General features: G+C 40.0%; 1 protein-coding gene across 2 annotated transcripts in view; it reads right to left on the reverse strand.

The window, feature by feature from the left end:
• mgat5 (alpha-1,6-mannosylglycoprotein 6-beta-N-acetylglucosaminyltransferase) overlaps positions 1–14,514 on the reverse strand; it is a 103,457-nt gene that overhangs the window by 83,128 nt on the left and 5,815 nt on the right. The window contains exon 2 of one of the 2 annotated variants that reach the window (XM_084713618.1): positions 3,844–4,314. In XM_084713618.1, coding sequence (XP_084569744.1) covers positions 3,844–4,084 — 241 coding nt within the window. In that variant the 5' untranslated portion in view covers positions 4,085–4,314. Of the gene's footprint in view, positions 1–3,843; positions 4,318–14,514 lie in introns of both variants that reach the window. The other variant, XM_084713617.1, reaches the window with a different exon arrangement.

Raw genomic sequence — 14,514 nt, forward strand, 5'->3', positions numbered from 1 at the left:
ATCCATCTAGATAATGACACTTAGCTTGTGGTGCTCAAAGCGCCAAATTCAACAGCAAATGTCTCTTTACAGAAATCAGTTACTTAAAATGAGAATATACAAGTAAATTTTGGCCTTTTCTGATTTGGTAAGATGTATAATCTTGAAATGAAAGACTTAAGATGATGGAGGAGTTAGTTCATTAAAACTAAACTTAAAAAATTATTAACAGGTTGTAAATTTGGTTCATAATAATTCTTAAAAGGTTCATGATTTAAAAAGATTAACACATTTATTTCTGCTTTTTAAGAGGTTTGTTTCTTACAGCTGACCCACCCTAATGAAGCAACGTCCAAACTGAGCTCCAAAGGGCTTTTTCACTAGACACAATTATTAAATTCAGATGCATTAAGATTTTATGGGTCATTTATGGGTAAGCAAAGGAGAAAACCCTGTTCCCCCTTAAACTCATTACAAATCTTATCAAGGCAAATCACTGACCGAGTGAGTGAATGCAGGAAGCACCAAGTATCCTGCTGCCTCCCTATCTAATCAAGGACATGAAATGGATTTTGATGTGATATTGGACGGCGGTCAGCAGGCTGTGCTGCAGCGCCAACAGCACTGTGAAGAAAAAAAAAAAATCAATCCATCATATAAGGGAACAAAGCGATCTGGATAGGACGCTGTTCCCTGGATCTGATCTGATGATATTACAGGGAAATATATGGACAGGAATTGGATCACATTTACTCCAAATTATTCATTTGATTAATGAGGAAGATTACTCTTGTGTAAATGCAATGTAGTGTAATAGTTTCTCTTCTTGGAGAAAAAAAGTACATGTCTGAGGAATTATAGCTGTACAAAGCTGTTCTTCATCTTGAGTCATTAATGCATATTGAATTACACATTACTAATTGATTAAATATGCACAGATGTTGAGGTCTGATTTCCTTCAAGCTGCTCAAGCAAAACTGTTGAGGTAAAAGGAAAAAGTGCAGCCTGCTAATAACAGTTTGGGTACGGTGGTACTTTCCATAGTGGGTTAAGAGTTCTCCTTTTATTTACATGTACCTTTAAAGGGGTGATACGGGTTATTTGAAGTGGGGATATATAATGCACTTAGCAATTGTCAGTATATTCAGTCAGGAGAAGCAGGGAGGGGCACCAGCATGGAAGATAAACAATACGTATTTTAGCCATCTGAACAAAGGTCTACACCATAAAACTCTGCTTCAGTTTAACTGTATGGAAACCATACAGTGACAGGAAACCATTGTTATATAAGACAAATATGGCCCCTAACCAACCAATTGTATAACTTAACTTTTAAAGATTAGTTCACACTCACCGAAGTCATACAGTAACACAAGCAACCGAGGCAGCGGTAGACCAGCAAGTCCTGTGCTCTGCGAGGGGAAAATTACTGATTTCGCCGATAGAGTTTGGCTAGTTTGGAGAGATCAATATTTGGCTTGTATAACCGCGGTTTTCCTTCATGAAAGGTTGTCTGACAGCAAAAGAAAGCAGTGAAGATACACTAAATATAGCATACACTTAAACTGATATTGATTTTTTTTTAAGGTGGACCATTTTAGAGGCTAAAATGCCTTCTGTTGCTGACCCTGTCCACCGCAGTACATTGCTTAGCCTCCCTACATCACATAATCCCAACTATCCCTTTAAATAAACACAAGCAGTTTGATGCTCCTACAAAAGAAAGACCTGTGCAGCTTCAAATGCAACACAAGTGCTGCACTTATTCCTTTGTGTTCTTCAGCATCTTCTTTCTGTTCTCTGACTTAATCTCCAGGAGCTTTACTGTATCCTGTTGTTTCTCTGGGTATTACAGAACAATCAATTCCAATCTCAGGTTTCTAATGAAGCCTCCCATCGAGCCATACAGGTCTATTAATGGCATGAATAACTTATTGATGGGTCGTCTGGACCTATGCTATTACAGTATTATGCTCCAGTGCAGCCGTATCAGCGTTAAATCTCCCACGCACATTTTTCTGGAATATAGGCAATGCTGTGCCTGTTCAAGAGGTCAACAAGTGGAACCACTTGATGCAATTTAAAGAAGATGTAGAAAGGGAGGAAAGTTTTAAAAAAAACTGCCTCACATCATTAATCTGTTAAAAGTCTTGTTGTTTCATCGCCTGGTAGTGATCCAGTGAAAATGAAAGCAGTTGTGGCCAATGCAACACCAACTATTATATTAACTTTGTTATGCTAATAGCAGTAAAAACAAGAAACCTTTACACTTAACATTCACCAGCCTCCAACTCCTGCCAGATATGTCAGGCACGTCTTAATATTCTTTAACGTCAGGCCAACTGATAGACTTTCCCACCTGTAGTGACAGGTGACACTTTCAATGTGGCACTGTACTCAAAGTCACATCAAAGCAGAATAAAAGAAAGACAAAGCAGGTCAAAGACCCTGGTGTGGCTGTAAAACACTACGTGAAGAAATTAAATGAAAATATAAATTGTCAGTAACTGAGCAATGTGCCCTAAATTCTATATAGTGCAGCCTGCAAACATACAGGACTACAGTATCCATAATCTGGGGGAAGTAAACAGTAGAGATGGGAATCTCTAACCGTGGAATACCTGATCCATCAGAGTCATATGTCTCCGAACTTAACACGATGTCCAAGTTTTCTGTCTACATGCCATAAACTTGCAACAAAATGGCAGAGAGGAAGAAATGTCCCAAAGCATGGCTTCCTTTCAGGAAGAAAGATGACAACATTGCTCAACTGTAAAACGATCTTTTCAAGAAGCGTGGAATCACCAGCAGTATGGTGAAACATCTTTCTATGCAACATGGGCTTCAGTTCCAGAAACGTCATTTATTTGACACACAAGTGCCACTGCTTCCCAAGCAAGCAGCCTCACATTAACAAGGGTAAAAATCCAGTATAAAAACATCAGCACCACACAGAGAGACGCTTGGCAGATTTTTCTTTCACTAAGAAAACCTAAATGAAAATAAATGCTATATTCTCTCATTAATCCATTATAGACAATGACAGATAGACTTTTGCAAGATCTAGCTCTCAGGCTACAGCCAGCTCGACTAAAACTGATCAGGAATCAATAAAGGAACCAATAAGGAATCGGACCAATGAGCAGGAATGATTATGCCATTTGTATTAATAAAGCTGCATCACTTCCCATCCATAGTAAACAGTGAGGTATAATGTTGTCATGGATTCAGCTAATTAGCTGTGGGCTACAACTTATGGCCTGTTTTTTCAGCCTATACTTTAGATTGACTATTATATGCTGAATTCACTATCAGCAGTTCCTGTTTGCAATGTAACCATTATTTTGATACTGAAGAAAACCTAAAAACACAATGATTTTCAGGCACGTTGTGAAGTCATAAAGGTGTCTTTTCTTCTGTAATTGCTACACATCCCAATTAAAAGTCCATCAGAAATGATGATATCCACGGAGAGTACTACATCTAATTGAGCAGTATGTGCAGTCTGTGTTCAGATTTGACTGAGTTATGACTCTGAGAAGAGTAGTGTTTGAGGCAAGCTGCAGCAGTTGTTCACTGAGGATTTTTTAATATCTTAATTGCCTCTGTGAGCAGAGAGTCTCAGTCACTGCTGCAGCTCCAACTCTTGACAATGTTGATGAGTGAACCATATCAATGAAATAACTAACTTCTGTTATTTTGGTAACACTGCAACGCCCCTGTCAAGCGCTTGAAACTCAGGATGTCCAGTACACCAGAAATAAATTAGAATTCAGAATAGCTGCAGGAAACTGAGGAAAAAGCCCTGATGTCTGCCACCTCATAGTCTGAAACTGACATCAATCATGAACTGCAGCTACTCACCATACGCCGTCATGGTCCCCACATAGGGCCCGTCCATTACACTTTGGTTCTCCTCAGCCAGGGCCTTGATGTAGCGCTTGCTGAGGTCCAGGATCTGCTGCCTCAGCACAGCGCTGTTCTCATGGCTGGCTCGCTGCTGGATGGTGAAATGTAGCAGCATCATGCCCCAGATGAAGCCGAAGCTGACCAAGAAGAAGCCCAGCTTCTGGGATGACAGCTTCCACAAGAAGGGTGTAGCCATGTTGACTCGACAGGGGGGTTGTTGGGTCTGCTGTGACTCCGATGTGACAGAGGGAAGGTGCAGAGGAGAATCAGGAGGGCAGGCGGGGCATGGTCGTGTCAGTCGCTGTAGCTGAGGTGGATTTTGGGGGGTGGTGTACGGCTGGTCTGCCTCACCGGCGTGATTTCTTTTTCTGACCCATCCTCATCGCTCAGTAACATCTCAGTGGACTGAGTCCGACCTGTAACATCCTGCTGCAGAGAAGACAGACAGGGAGGAAATAGAGATGAGTGGTTAGCTGGGTGCTCACCTAAACACTGATAATGAGGGAGTTCCCTCTCCCAACCCAATCCCACATGTACATGATTACAATAAAAACACTAATAATTGCACAGTGAGTCAGCAGCGTTAGTCATAATTGAGAGGAAATTGAAACAAAAATGCAATAACTCAGGAAACAATTTAACTTGTCTGTAAGCAAGGTGATATATGATTAACTAAGTGAACAGAACTATTGCAAAGCCTGCTATACATGATAAAGCACAAGCTTACAACTGCTACGAGGAAGCATCATGAAGTTTGTTTGAATGGGTTACAGAGAACGAGGAATCAGCCATGGATGGGCGGAGGTATTCAGTGTGAGCGTAGTACAGCTCTCCAGCCTGTTTATAACTGCAAGCAGACCACACAGCACAGAGGCACACTGTACCCGAACTGGAGGCGGTTGTGTGTGAAGCTCCTGTGGCATGCACGATGTGTGACACACCAAAATGTGTTAATTTTCCTGGATGAGAGAGGTTCAATGGAGCCACACAGTACAGTGAGTCAGGCCGAATACACGAGGAAATCTTGTTTTGTCAATAACGCATGAATTTTAATTTAATAATTTAATAATAAGATTGTACAGGTCCACATCCGACTAAAATCGTCCTTCCAAAAAGGAGAAATAAGTTGATGGAGGGTGGTGGTGTATATTATGTCTGGTGTGGAAGCAATACAGACTTTAAGCAAGAATCCTCACTACCACTGGCTAAAAACAAGACAAGTAATTTAAAGTTTAATGCTTCTTTGAGTCTTGAAAGAGAGGCTACACAGAACAGCCTCGTCTCACCCAGCAGACAGTGTGATCTCTATGATTGATGGGGCTGTATGGAATTTATGCAAGAGAGTTTATAGTTCCCTCAAAATATAAACATTTGGATAGCCGGCAATTTATCTTCCTGACTGACAAGCGAGAACACAAACGGAATTTTAAATATGTGCCTTTTCTATTTTTACAGTTTCTTTTTTCTTACAAATGTTCAACAGGTTTTTCTGCGAGACAAATGAAGGAGAATGCCCCACTTGGACTGGGTTGAGCATGTGTGAAAAGGTTGAACTTTTACTTATTTACTCCCACTAAAGAAAATAATGTGTGGGAGGCGAAAGATCACAGAAAAGGTTTAACTAAGTTTTGTTATTCACAGCACCAACTCTGAAACTCAAGTAAACATGGTGTGGAAACTAACAATTATTTTAGGTTTAATGAAATTATTGATTAAATGGTTGATTGTTTGTCTATAAGGTAATGTCAGGAAATAGTGTAAAAGACCCATCACAAGTTCACAAGAGCCCAAGGTAATGTTGACAAATGGTTTGCTTGTCTAATCAATAGTCCAAAATTCAAGATATTTAATTTTTTTAATGATATAAAACAGATAAAAGCTGCAAATTGCCATATTTTAGAAGGTGTAAGCAGAGGATATTTGGTATTTTATTATCAAAACTAGTGGCTTTGGGGTAAAAGTGCCAACCGTGAATCTTAATGCCCCCGGCTCACATCTGGCTGATTTTATCTATCATTCACTCTTCCCTCGTTTCCTCTCATGCATCTTCATCTCACTAAAGAAGATATAAAAAGCTGCAGAAAAGAAAAAGAAAATAACATTTCTTCCTCTGATTAATTGTTTCAGCACTAAAAACAGCTGGTATCTGTAAAGAAGTGCTCATGTGGTGTCAGGGTTGAAAAATAACAGCAGGTTCTCTTTGCTCAGTAAAAAGATAAAAATCTCTTCCATGAACTAGACTGTTGCCCTACACAGTATGTGATGTAGAGCTGCAATGTGGACAAAACAAGACATTTGAGGACTTCTCCATGGGCTGTTGGGAAACACTGAACCAGAGGTGGTTTGATGCAGAAAAGGTGTAAATGTGTTTAACCGTCCAAGATGCATGCATGTCCAAGATTTTGCATGTCTACGATCTTTACTACGACTCTAACTTTGACTGTGTCAGAGTCTGTCTGCAGTGAAAATGGCAGCTGAGGTTATGAGTGAAATTAGTGGTTGTTTTTCCCCATTTCATTAAAGCGACAGGACAAAGCAGCTCCGGCGATTTCAACACATACAATCGTACAGGCGGTGCTTTTCTATCACATTTATAGTCGTACAGTCACATGCATTTACAGATATAGACCCACGTAAACCGCAGCCACGCAAATGCAAAAAGAATAAAGTGTAAATGAAAGTGTCTTAAATACCATCTGGATAGTATCTCTTCAAATGACGAGTGTAAACGGGGACAGAGAGTCGCATTTCGTGAGGAACTGAGTCATTTTGAGAATCACCAAACCACCAAACATTTCTTCATTTCCTGTCTCTCTGCGGTGCCTCGTTACTGTTGCATTTTATTGCATCTCAACACAATCTTAAACCCTTTGAGGCTGCTAGTAATTTCTACTCTCCATATATCAGTGCAATGGCAATGAGGTGTCTCATTTTACTGTTGCTCATCAAAGCTGTAGACTAAATTTAAAAAAAAAGAAATAATAAATACCTATAGATAGAGAAATATTCCTAAAAAGCCATCCATATCTCCATTGTGTGAGCAGCACCTTAGATCTGTGAGTAGAGCTGCAATAATTGGTTCATTAATCAATTGAAAGAAAGTTAGTTTCCAACTATTTTGATAATTCAATACGTTTTCCAAGCAAAAAAAATGCTGGTTTCATGCAAGGATTTGTCATTTATGGTTGTAAAGAAGAAGAATTCGAAGACATCAGTTTGGGTTCTGATAAATAGTTATGAGCATTTTTCACTTTTTTGACATTTTATAAAGTAAACGTTTGACTGATTTATCATGATAATAATCTGCAGAACTGATAATGGTATTAGTATCGATAAAATCTTTTTTTTTCCATCCTTTCCAATGAATGAGACGGCTCTGTTGCAATTATGAAGTTGTTAAATAGTTCATCAGATCTTAACTGACAACCTCAAGACAATCTAATGCACAGATAAATATATGCCTATGGCTTTAGGCATTAAGCAACCACAAAAGAAAAAACAAAACAAAAAACAAAACTTTCTAGCACGCAATCAAGCCAAAAGGAAAAGATGTTCTCTCATCTGCATTCAACCACTGTAGCTGTAAATGAGGCTAAGTGTGGGGAGGGGATTTCCGCAGCCTTGCTTTTGAACTGCGTCTCTCTTATGCTCCTTCAAAGCGGCTCTAACCAGGTCAGGACCACAGCCGTCTGCATGGACGCAACACCGCGAGCGAAACCCAACAATAAATGAAAAGTCATTCACTTGACTTGTCCATATTTCAGTTATTGTATTTATTGATCTCGGTGGTCAGCGCTCACAATGAGGCACAGCAAAGATACATCTGCATCTTCCCAAGAAACACAAGAGGCAGCTACACAAAAGACTCTTTTCACCTTACATCCATCAGCTTCATAAATAGGTCAGAGACAGCTGCAAGCAGCTTCCAACAGGGCTGGAATCTCACAGCAGGTTATGACACACCATAATTGTTCAGTCATTTAAGACAATAGCCGACACAAATCTTTTCATACATCTTAACAAAGCACAGATAAAGATACTACATTGTCTGGATTCCTGCATCTTTTCGCTTCACATTTAACTGTGATTCGCCTTATAATGTGTGCAAAACAGGATTTTTGTTGAGAAGAAAAAAATCTCTGCACCGCACTGTGAATTCATGAGACAGGCCCTTGGCAGCAGCGCTGTGCAATCTGCAGCGCTGATAACATCGGATGTCTCTCATTGCTCGGGACTGACTTGCTCGGAGGAGAGTAGGAAAAGGCTGGCAGCGCTCGCTGGGTTGGGTTGGCCGACAAGGATGGGGAATTTTGGGGCTGTTTATCAGAGAGGAATGCTGCTCAGCCTGCCCCGTGGTGCATCGCCATAAGAAGCACTAGCCAAAACCTACACAGAACATTGACTAAAATGCTTCACTTTCTGAATGCATACAATCTCAGTCAGAGCTGGCGCTCTTGTCTGGCCTGATTTTCTGCGTCCATCCATCTTATTTAACAGTCAAACCGATCACGCCACATCACTCCTTTGTTAGGAAACTTTCCAATTGCAGGCTGTGTCCTATAATCTGTAGACAAAGCGGCGACGCAGCCGTTCAGCCCCCAGCAGGACATATATCTCCTCTCAGTTACCTTCTGGTTTCTAATTCGGGATCTTAATTTGTCTGGCAGCGAGCCCTCTGGCTCTCAGCGGCAACAGCCCGGTGAAACTCTGCGTGTTGACAGCCAGCTGAGGTTGCCGAATATATGAGCCTTCACAACTTGAGATGATAACGTAACAACCTGCTGAATGGTTTTTTCATTGTTAGGAGAAGCAGCAGCAGCGCACAAAACCCTGCAGGTTCAAGAGGCGCTGAAGACAGAAACAATTGAATCATTCAGGCCTGGGAGTAATTTCTGTCCTCCCAAATCTGCTACAAAAGAGTTTTCCTGCTGGGGACAACAGAGCTGAAATTTCAGCTGTAAGACTGTATCTGTTGTTCAGTTTAGTATCGACCACATTGGAGTAAAGATACGCTCAGCTAGCCGTGGGAAAAGGAAGGTCTTTCTGACTAGAAAATAACAAAAAACACACACACACTGTTATTTTGGTCGACAAAAATTTTGACAATAAGTATTTGTTGGCATCCTTTCATTTCATGACTAAATTGTGACAACGTAAATTGACGTTTGACAACAATAATTGTGATGAAATCTGTGTTCATTACGGCTAAATTCCACCAGGCACAGCTGCAATACGCACCAAGTCTATTTTTGATGGATGCTGTATCAACCTGCACAGAGCAAATCGAGCAGGTAGCAAATCACAGACAGACCTGGTAGAGAGAATTCAGTTTATTTTGAAAATGAAAGACCCTGTGCAGACTCTCAATCGTAAAAAATAGACAAAAATGAAATGATTCAACTACAAAGCCTGTTTAGCAAGTCAACACAATCAGGTGGGCAAAATTCACCACTACTGAAATTATTCTGAAACACTGCTGGTGGCGTGGAGGATGGATCAAAACCAAAATCTATCAATCTTAAAAAAAAGTGTGTGCCTCATCTTCACCAGTGGCCTGTCAGGTGGGATGAAAAGAAAAAAAAGACAAGAAAGAGGAGAGATGAGCTGCGGACATTTTTCTTTTATAATGAATAAGAATTTGTGGATTAAAGATGTGCAGACAAAACAAATATCAGTTATGTAAGTTGATTGATTACATGTATGTTGATATCTTTGAACTAAATTTAATATTAGTATAAAGTTATACCAAAGTTCTATATGTAACATACTGTTAACTTTAACAGAGCTGAGCACAAAGTAAAACATCTCCTCCTTCTAAAAGATCATTTATGATTTCTTACAAGTATGTTTGGTCAGGTAATAAACATTATCAGCTCCTGAAAACCAATAATCATGCATCAGTAATGATTTAGACTATACATGTTTATATTTTCAATGTACGCTTACTTGTCATTGGAACTTTTACAGTCAGGAGAAATATCCTTCAGCAAAATCCATTACAGTATCATGAAACTGGCCGAGAAAATTATTGCTACAACATTGACAAGAATTAGACTAAAATTAAATTGACTGAATCTTGACTAAATTTGAAAATCATGGTTATTTCCACTCTGAAATTACAAAGTGGGTTCAAAAAGGTTTCGTGAGTCCTATTTCACAGCTTCCACACTGTGCTCCTAATGATTTTTGGGCTTTAATTGTTACTCTAAATACCTTTATATTTAAGCACTGCAGAAAGCCTCTACTCTACCAGAACGGAGTGGAAATCTACTGTAGGAGAGCAGCAACCAGGCAGCAGAAAACTCCAATTAGTGTTCAAGTGAAAAACAAATTAATCTAAATTAAATACAAATATAAAAACAAAACACACATAAATCATTACTGGTGCGGCTGATTGCTTTTTAGTAGTCGCATAATAAGTTGAATGGAGACCATCTGTTTATAATGAAGGTGTGACAGCTGATGTAAATGTTAAATACATGTGTATCTGGAAGGTCAAACAGCTGGTGGGTCGATCTTCCTGTCAAGAGCTGCATTATGAATGCTAAAAATTTCAAATAAATCCATTAAATGTTACTAGACTTAGAACAAATCAGGGAACGAATCCATGGCACCAAATGTGTCTGAGGATACAGTAACTCCACAGTGACTAACAGACTCTGCAAAGTGGGAGACAGACGCACTGATTAACCAGAAACAAACATAAATAGAGCTCATTATTCGGCTGAAAGTTCCAGACAAACTTGAGACAATTTCCAATGCAATGGAACAGAGAAGCCCCTGACTGAGCATTTACATAACAAAGCAGAACCTTGTTTTTCCAGTTTCAGCGTCTGTTCAGATTTACGAACTCCAGCAGGATTGCTCTTCGCCACATCAAAATCCAATATGAATGTTTAGAACGTATCTGTCTACGTTGCAGCTATCATACACACTCTGTATCTTTTTCCAGTGTACGCACATGAGACTGGTCACAGGGATTTAGAGACAACAATGATATCGCATCATTGTTAAAATAATCATCTCAGGCTTTAATATCTCTCCAGCAGAGTCCTAATCACGTCGCCTTTGCCCTTGTTCTGTCATATGCTGAATTGCTGAGACCGGGCCAGATGGCTCGGCGAGGTAAAGACTGTCCATTTCCTTTGCATCTGTGATTGGAGCTGAAAATAACTTCCTTAAAAGTGTAGCCAGGGGGACAGTCCATAAAGGTGAAGCAGGCTGAGGGGAGGTCCAGATTAATTCCAGTGCATTACTCCAGGTCTAAAAGACAGCGCATTCTACTGAACTGAAATAACATACACTAAGAGCTTGTTGCATAACCACAGAAAGCAGGGAAATATGCTCTAGATCTAGCCTTGGTCATCAATTATAGATCAGCTTTGAAAAAGTATCTATTTTTCTCCTGAATATAAATAGGCTTTCATAGAGCTCGACTTCTCACACTCAGGTAACGTCAGAGCTCTCTGGTGGTGACAGCCGAGCCAGCAGCCTTATTTCTCACACATGGTATGATAGTCTGTCCAAAACGAGCCATGCTATAATCCAGGGCTGCAAATAACAATTACTTTCATTATCGATTAATCTACCAATCACTTTCTGGATCAACTGACTTGTTGTTTGGTTCATAAAATGTAAACCCAACATCGAAAAATCAAACGCAATTTATTATAAATAATTTTCAGCCTCCTGTGAGCCTAAATATTAATTTACTCAGACTTACTCAGACCTTGATGAAGGCTCCATCAGCTCCACAATATGATGAGTATTTTCTATTGTTTTTAATGTTTTATAGTCCAAAGAATTGATCAAATGCATTATCTGCCGTAGTTCAGTTTATTTGGTGAAAACGAGACACTGCTGCCCTTCAGTTTTGTTAACGCTCACACTGGCCTTTTACAAACTAACCAACAGCTGTGGGCATGAAGTCACAAGGACTGACATGTACAGTAACCCATTGTCATCCTGCATCATCACTGCTGCATGGGCCCCACAGCACGAGGGGAAATCCAAGTCTGACTGACAGCAGTTCACGCTGCACATTACAGTCTTAAAAAATGAAGAAATTAACAATTTATAAGCAATATTAGTAAAGACTGCAACTGGACCTCATATGTCATAAGCAATGATGACCAGAAAGAGGACAAAAAGGAGGGTAACGTAATATTAAAGAGGGGTAGTTACTGTGTGGTTGTTAATACGTTTTAATAACAAACTCCCAAAATACATGGTTTGGAGTAAAGTAAATGTTTCCTTCTGCTTGAAAAATGACTAAAACTATTAATCAGTTATCAAAATAACTAGCAACTTTTTTTTTTTTTTTCAATCAACTAAACAATTAAGCAACTAAACGTTGCAGCTCTAGTCCAGATGTTGAGTCCACCCAAGAGTTTGGACCCTAAAATGTCTCAATCCAAATATTCAGTTTACAATCATAGAAGATGAAGGAAAAAATTAAATATTTTCGTTCAATGGGACAGAAGCAGAGATTTTCTGCCATTTTTTCTCAAAAAATACCTCAGCTTACCTTAATTTATTATCAGAATTGTTGCAAATTTTCTGTCAGTTCAAGTCTAATCATTTCAGCTGAGCTCTGGCCCAAACAACATTAAAACCTCACCCAAAACAAAAGCCAATTATCATGTGCAGACAATTTTATAAACATGCAGATTCAAGATTGCCTGATGCCTATTTAAGCCCATATTTTTGTCTTACTGATGCTGGGACAGCTGTCCATTGGACACAGATGGATTATTTTCAAGTACTGGTTCAAAAACTCATTCAGCAAAATTAAATTCCTCATTCCAAACAACGTCCAGTCATCCTTTCCCAGACTAAGACAGGGCTGGTTCGCCTGTTGCCTGGCCAAAGGAGACGTGATCCTGATAATGTGGCCCTGCTACCATGGAGACTGGTGTGACTCTGCATCTTAATGGCCTTCTTCACACAAGCCCCACGTCTTAATTATTCATCAGGCCTTCGAGAGAAACAGGCTTGCAGCTTCACCACCTTACTGGTGTGAATCCAGCTCGTAACCAGATATCAGGGGCTGATGCCACAGTTTGAGACAGGCTTTCCCTGCAGCACCCAGATCAATGTTAATGTGTTCTTTATTGAGTCGCTGATGGGCTCAAACAGCTCTTCAAGGGCACCAATTTCAAGGTTTTGTCATAGAAATCTTCATATATTACACTGATTTTTTTCAAGAGAGACAAAATACTATGAATAGAATGAAAAACAATGTGGTTTTGGTTGATCAGTCTTCCAGAAATCAGCTGATAAGAGCAGGAAGGGGAGAAACCGGAGCAACCATGTGACACGCGACTTCAGCTGGTGAAACCCTCATTTCCAGGAACACAAGCAGCACACATTTCATTTACCTGACAAGACACGAAAACAATGTAATCTCAAAATAAGCGCATGCTGTCAGCTGTCAAAACCTGTCCTTTTGTTGAGCGTTCACATCAAATGTTGTCACCACCACTTCTCTTCCTCCTGCCACTGTCCAACTCTGCCTCTGTCTGCAGTGAGTCAGTGGTTATAAAGACGACAATGTCGACTTATACAGATGCAGGAAAGTTATGCTTCATTTAGGCCATCCTTCCCCTCATTTCAAATTTGCTGATTTGGAAAGAAAGTTTGCAAAGTAACGTCATCACAATGTGACCAATCAAAGTCCAACAAATAAATGTTTATGTGCTGATAAGAGGACTCTAAAGTCTCTCTTTCCACACAGTCAATACTTCCTTTGTTTCAGCCAGGTTTTTTTATTCTGTGGGAATGCCCACAGCACATTTCAGAATGTTATAAGTAAGTAACAACTGCCAGATTTCAGCGCCATGCAATATTTATCTTGATGAACAATATAATGCAGTGCAGCGATTCCCAAATCATTGTAAACACTGAAACCTTTCACAGTGTCACCACTGGCCTGTCCTGAAATCCCCCACTTTGGGAAAGTCTTCTTCTGTTTCTAGCCTTTTATGTCTCCTGCCTACTGCCAAACAGAACTAAAGCACTCTGTGTTTGCTTTCATGAAGGATTTTAATCTCATAAAGACTTACTGAAAAGTTCCATAAATGAGTTCAGTGCAAGGTAAGTAAATTTGCTCAAAAGGCGACTCCATCTGCTTTCTCTTCCAGGTTTTTTAAATGGAAACACCCACTCATCAGTTAGCAAAAAGCGGCAATGTAGCCTGATGCCCTCTCCTCCCCTCCCTCACCCGAGGGGGTAATATGTAGCAGCACATGGGAAAATGTTTCAGATTTGAATACATAAGGAACTACTGAGAAATTGAATGATAGACCAGCCCTTTACTAATTATTATTTACTGATGCAAGTAAATAATCTCTTATCATGATCAGATAAAAGGACAGTGACACCTGTTATGCAACATGAGGTTATCCTTTCACGACAGGAATCAATGTTGGTGACACTTCACTCACCTCACTCCAACCCTGGACTCACCACACAGGATCCTGAGGTGAACCACAGATTTTAAAACCCAGCACCTGACAACCTTGACCTCTGCGGCAACAAGTCCAGCTCCACTCTGGAAGCCTAAATCCTATCAACTGTGACTGCGGGGGACGGGTCAGCACCGAGCTGCAGAGCTCCTGGACTGCT

This window comes from Lutjanus erythropterus, chromosome 24 (genome assembly GCF_056507025.1).
Source record: "Lutjanus erythropterus isolate fLutEry1 chromosome 24, fLutEry1.hap2, whole genome shotgun sequence".
Taxonomy (NCBI): domain Eukaryota; kingdom Metazoa; phylum Chordata; class Actinopteri; order Lutjaniformes; family Lutjanidae; genus Lutjanus; species Lutjanus erythropterus.